At 38.6% G+C, this 6,357-nt stretch overlaps 1 protein-coding gene across 1 annotated transcript; it reads left to right on the top strand.

Annotated features, from left to right (window-relative positions):
• Nucleotides 1-866: 866 nt before the first annotated feature.
• Nucleotides 867-6,101, top strand: LOC129944268 (uncharacterized). Its single transcript, XM_056053598.1, has one exon. It carries the CDS (start codon nt 867-869, stop codon nt 6,099-6,101), a length of 5,235 nt encoding a protein of 1,744 aa, XP_055909573.1.
• Nucleotides 6,102-6,357: the final 256 nt, after the last annotated feature.

Genomic DNA, 6,357 nt, shown 5'->3' with positions numbered 1-6,357 from the left:
TAAAAACTCTTGGATGACCGGTGAACTTTTCCAAAAATGGATAATCAAAGAAGATCAAAAATTTTTGCGACAAGGACGCAAAGTTTTATTTTTTCTTGATAACTGTCAGGCGCACCCACCCATGGTTCAGATTTATTTAAAGGCAATGTTTGTGATTTAAATCGCTTTATTTTATTATATTGATAACTTAAATCCTTTTTACTTAATTAATTATATTGAATTAATTTATATTGAATTTAAACATCTTACTCTAATTACCAAACATTGTAAACTTTACCCTATGAAGTGTTTCTTATTGTTTTTTGCTACTCGGATTAAGAGATAATCCCTTTCTACAATTGTTTGTAAATTATATTTGAAATCAATGCTAGATGATATCATACAACTGTTTTGCCATCTGCAATGCGCCAAAATTGTATGTACATATGTACAATGTATATAATGAAAGCTTTGTTTCTCGCATTTATGTAAATCGATTATGATTTTAAGAAAACTTGAATTGTCCCTTTTTGAATTCGATCGCCAAGCTGGTAAGATCTCTAGAGATCTTGGTAAGAACAATAAAATTTGAAATATTGATTGGTTGTGTTTTTCACTATTTAGTGATTCATTTTATTATAATCAAAATCATTGGTCCTTCGATCCCGATATTTTATATTTCTTGAACTGGTGATTAATTGAAAAATCGAGTGTTTAATTCACAAATAAGAAAAAGTATTCAATAGCTAATTAAACATATTAATATTAATCGCTAAAAAGACAATAGCTTAACGTACCGGTTTATAGAAATCTTTAAGAAATTATTCAAGGTGTGGTGGATTAAATTTCGATTTCTTAATTAAGAACAATAATTGTATTTGATTAAAATGACGTCACTGCAACTTCGTGGACATGCTAAGGGAGCCATTACGCGTGCGACGAATTTTTGTGAATCTCTTACGGGCGATGAAGATTTACCGATGTTAGAAGTCAGATTAGAAAAATTAGAAATCGCGTGGAAAGACTTTTCGTTCCACCATATTTCGTCTTTGGAAGGTTTAGACGAGCAAGCAGTTTTTACGCTTGAAGCAGAATTTGAAGAATACGAAATGAAATATTTTGGTGCACATACGAAATTTACGAAAGCTATTCGGGAAAAACAGAGTGTTGATAAACAAATTAATCTTGTCGAGGAGCTTGCCCAAAATCAATCCTCATTTCTAAGCAAACTTAATTCGTCTAGTAAATCTTCGAATGTAAGCCTTCCTAAAATTAACATTCCTCCATTTTCCGGCAATTACAAAGATTGGCCTACATTTCGCGACATGTTTATCGATACGGTAGATACAAATGATAAGCTTACCTCTACTCAAAAGTTTCATTTCTTAAAATCCTTTTTGCGAAACGAAGCTGCTGATCTTATCAGCCATATATCCCCCACCGATGCTAATTATATTGGGGCATGGACAAAACTCGAAAAACGGTATAATCGCGTAAACTTACTCGTACATTCCCTTATACAATCGTTCGTTTCACTGCCTACTATGTCTTCGTCAAATCCAGACACCTTACGAAAAATTACGGACGGTGCCGATGAAGTTATTCGTGGTCTTCAGGCAGCGAAGAAAGAAACGCGTGACCCTTGGATTATTTTTCTGCTTCTCAACAAGCTCGATGAGGCAACCAGACATGCTTGGGCTAAAAAAGTAGGTTCTCGGGACGACTGTAAAGTGCAGGAATTGCTTGATTTTCTTGAATTACGATGTGATGCGTTTGAATCTTGCACTCCTATGAACACTCCGGGTACATCGCGAAAAAAGCAACCGACTTCAATTCGCTCACACGTAGCTGAGTCAGCAGGACAAAACCCTAAGTGCTTCAAATGCAAAGGTGATCACAAACTATCAGAGTGTCCTTCGTTTATTTCGCTAAGTATTGATTCTCGTCGGAAATTTCTTAAAGACAATTCATTGTGTTTTAATTGCCTTCGTTCTGGCCACGCATCTTACAAATGCTTTAGCCATTTTCGTTGTCGAGTCTGTAAATCGCGGCATCACTCACTTGTCCACTCCAATCAATCTAGTGGTCCTGAATATTCTTCGAAAGGGAAATCTTCTTCCGATTTTCCTGTAGACAACTTAAATGCTGACGTTACCTCCGGTGTTCCTGTTGCTAGTTCTGATTCTCCCTTGTTGACCAACCATTCTTTCAATTTTGGTTTTCCAAAGCAAACATTTTTGCCTACCATTCTCTCCTATGTTCGTAATCATCAGGGTGAACTAATAAAATGTAGAGTGTTACTAGACACAGGGTCACAGTCTTCATTCATTACAGAAGCATTAGCACAACGTATTGGTCTTCGTCGAAAACATTCTCGGATTCCTATTTTAGGACTTTCTTCTACAAATGCTGGTCACACTAACGGATATATGTCAATTTCATTGGCTTCGAGGGTTAGCAACACCGTTCTACAGTGTGATGTACATATTTTGAGCAAACTAACTTCTAACTTACCAACTCACTCTGTTGATAGTTCGTCGTGGGCCTATATTCAAGGGTTGGAACTAGCTGATCCACTATTTAATATTTCGAGTTCGGTAGATATTTTACTAGGAGCAGACAGAGTTTGGTCGATTCTAAAACCAGAACAAATCATAGGCCCAGAAGGAAGACCGTTGGCGCAGAATACTTCCTTTGGATGGGTCATTACAGGAGAATTCGTTTTTAATCAAATTTCTTGCGTTGGCATATGCAATGCCGAATCATCTGTTGATACTGATTATCTCTTGCAACGCTTTTGGGAACTGGAGGAAGTTTCCACAGTCAGGATCCAAACAGATAATGATCCTGCTGAATTATTATTTCGTAAATTTGTTTCTCGCTCTGAAGACGGTAGATATATTGTTCCTTTACTTTTGAAAACTCCATCGCCTTCTTTTAGTAACACACTAGCTGCCGCCATGTCTCGGCTAAATTCTATGGAGCGTCGATTTCAAAAAAACCCTGACTTAGAGCGACAATATAGAAAGTTTATGGAAGATTACTTAAGTCTTGGTCATATGGAAAGCGTACCTGATGATGAGGCAAAATCTTCCCATGGTCGACATTTTTATCTTCCACATCATGCGGTGTTTAAGCCCGACAGTTCTACGACTAAGCTTCGGGTCGTTTTTGATGGCTCAGTCGGTGACTCAACTGGGCAGTCTATTAATAGCCATTTATACATAGGTCCTCCTATACAAAGAGATCTTTTCGGAGTTTGTCTTCGTTTCCGCCAGCATCGATTCGTATTTACAGCCGATATAGTAAAAATGTTTCGACAGATTTTGATCCGAAAACCCGAAACAGACTATCAGCGTATTGTCTGGCGAAATTCTCCTAGCGAAAATGTGAAACACTTTCGACTCAAAACTGTAACTTATGGAACTTCTTCAGCTCCATTTTTAGCTGTTCGTGTCTTGAAACAGCTTGCTGAGGATTATCAAGTAACACATCCTATTGCAGCTCGAATTCTTTTGAACGATGTCTACGTTGATGACATCATGACGGGAGCAAACTCTATTGAAGATCTTATGAGAATTCAGTCAGAACTTGTAGAACTTCTATCGTTAGCCAAAATCCAACTTAGTAAGTGGAGTTCAAATTGCTGGAGTCTTCTGGCTAAGATACCATCAGAAGATTGTGAGTATTCTTCTTTGGATTATGAAAAGTCGTCTTCCTTCATCAAGGTATTAGGAATGTACTGGAACCCAAGCAATGATGTCTTTTCATTTCGTTTCAATCAACCTAAGCTTAACCAATCTCTAACAAGAAGAACTCTTTTATCGGAAGTTGCACGAATATATGACCCGTTAGGTTTTTTGGCTCCATCCGTGATCATCTTTAAAATTATGTTCCAAGAACTTTGGTCATCAGAACTTAAATTAGGATGGGATGACCCGCTTCCACAAAGGATAACTACCCAATGGATGAACCATCGAGATGAACTTCCTTTGTTTCGGGACATTCGGGTACGACGTAATATATTTTCTGAAAAGGACATAGAACTTCACGGGTTTTCGGACGCCTCTACGTTGGCATATGCAGCCGTTGTGTATGCGCGATCAAGAACGGTCTCGGGTGAAGTAAAAGTGACAATAATCGCGGCGAAGACAAAGGTGGCTCCTTTAAAACCTCTTTCTATTCCCCGATTAGAGCTCTGTGGAGCCCTTCTTTTATCGAAACTTTTAAAACTCATAAAATCTTCTTTGAATGTTCACAAATCTATTAGAATATGTGCGTGGTGTGACTCAGAAATAGTGCTTCATTGGCTTAATTCACCTCCCCGTCGGTGGACAACGTTCGTAGCAAATCGCACTTCAACTATATTGGAAACGGTTCCAAGTCATTCGTGGAGGCATATTGCTTCGCAATCTAACCCAGCTGATTGTGCGTCGCGCGGTGTTTCCCCTTCTGAACTCGTAAATCATAGTCTATGGTGGTCCGGTCCTTCTTGGCTATCCGAATCTGAAGAACGTTGGCCAATTCATTCCAAGCGTTGCACATATAATGAAGTTGCTAAAAAGGATCCAGTTCAACTCGAGGCCAGACCATTGCCTACTAATATCTTTGTTTCGTGGTTTTATGCAAGCGTTATTCAAGACATTATTGACAATATATCTTCGTGGCATCGGTTAATTAGAGTGCTTGCATATATTCGTCGTTATATATCAAATTTACGCGTGAAATCAACTGGCGTTCGCGTTTCAGGTGGCTTGAAATTCCATGAAATTCATTCTGCAAAAATGTCTGTCTTAAAACATGTGCAGCTGACTTCTTATCCCAGGGAAATAGACGACTTGCTTAAAACTAAGACTTTATCGCCGAAGTCAAATTTACTAAAATACTCTGCATTTTTGGACAGCGATGGACTCTTACGCGTCGGCGGTCGTATAAAACATGCAGCAGTTTCATATAATATTAAACATCCTATAATACTTCCAAAAACTAATAAAATTTCTTTTCTTATTGTAGAGGACATTCATAACAGATATATGCATGCTGGAGTGTCGGAAACATTTACATTTGTGCGGCAGCAGTTTTGGATAATGGGTAGCCGAAACATTGTAAGAAAGGTGATACATCGCTGCAAACCATGCTTCATGCAGCGCAAAGCAACTTGTGAGCAACTCATGGGAAACCTTCCACTTCAACGGATTCAGCCGAATCGAGCGTTTACAGACACAGGTTGTGATTACGCTGGCCCGCTCACAATCAAACTTAATCGAGGTAGAAAACCAAAACTGCTGAAGGCCTATATTGCACTCTTCATATGTTTTTCGACCAAAGCAATACACTTAGAGGTTGTGAGTGATCTCACTACTGATGCGTTCCTTGCCGCTCTGCGTCGATTTGTTTCCAGACGTGGACTGTGTCGGAACATTTACAGTGACAACGGAACAAACTTCCAAGGAGCAAAGCGTTGCCTCTCTGAAATGCATCAACTGGTACTGTCCCAAAAGCATAACGATACAGTAATCTCATCGCTTGCAAAGGATGGAATTGCATGGCATTTCATTCCACCCTCCGCACCTCACTTCGGTGGGTTGTGGGAGTCAGGTATACGATCCGTAAAGCTTCACCTTCGGCGTGTCATTGGGTCTACAATATTGACCTTTGAAGAGTTAACGACAGTAACTTGTCAAATCGAAGCTATCTTAAACTCTAGACCTTTATGTTGTCTCTCTGATGTGGATTTAAACCCTTTAACACCATCTCATTTTCTCATAGGTGAACCAACAACAGCTGTGCCTGAGCCGAGTCAACTCGAAACCCCAACAAATCGTTTGACCCATTGGAATTTTTTGCAAAATATGGTTCAAGGATTCTGGAAGCGGTGGCAGCAGGAGTATCTTACGAGTCTCCAAGAACGACCAAAATGGCAAAAACAACTTCCAAATCTGAAACCAGGTGATATTGTGGTAATTAAAGAGCCAAACTTACCACCAACAAAATGGTTGCTGGGCCAGATTGAAAATGTTTCACCGGGTGCTGATCAACTTGTTCGTGTAGCCACTATACGAACGTCAACTGGAACATTTACTCGACCTATAGCTAAATTGGCCATCCTTCCACTGTCCTGAAACTGGTTCAGGGGCGCCGGGATGTTTGTGATTTAAATCGCTTTATTTTATTATATTGATAACTTAAATCCTTTTTACTTAATTAATTATATTGAATTAATTTATATTGAATTTAAACATCTTACTCTAATTACCAAACATTGTAAACTTTACCCTATGAAGTGTTTCTTATTGTTTTTTGCTACTCGGATTAAGAGATAATCCCTTTCTACAATTGTTTGTAAATTATATTTGAAATCAATGCTAGATGATATCA

Source organism: Eupeodes corollae, chromosome 1, assembly GCF_945859685.1.
Source record: "Eupeodes corollae chromosome 1, idEupCoro1.1, whole genome shotgun sequence".
Lineage (NCBI taxonomy): Eukaryota > Metazoa > Arthropoda > Insecta > Diptera > Syrphidae > Eupeodes > Eupeodes corollae.
This window is presented reverse-complemented; position numbering and strand designations above follow the sequence as displayed.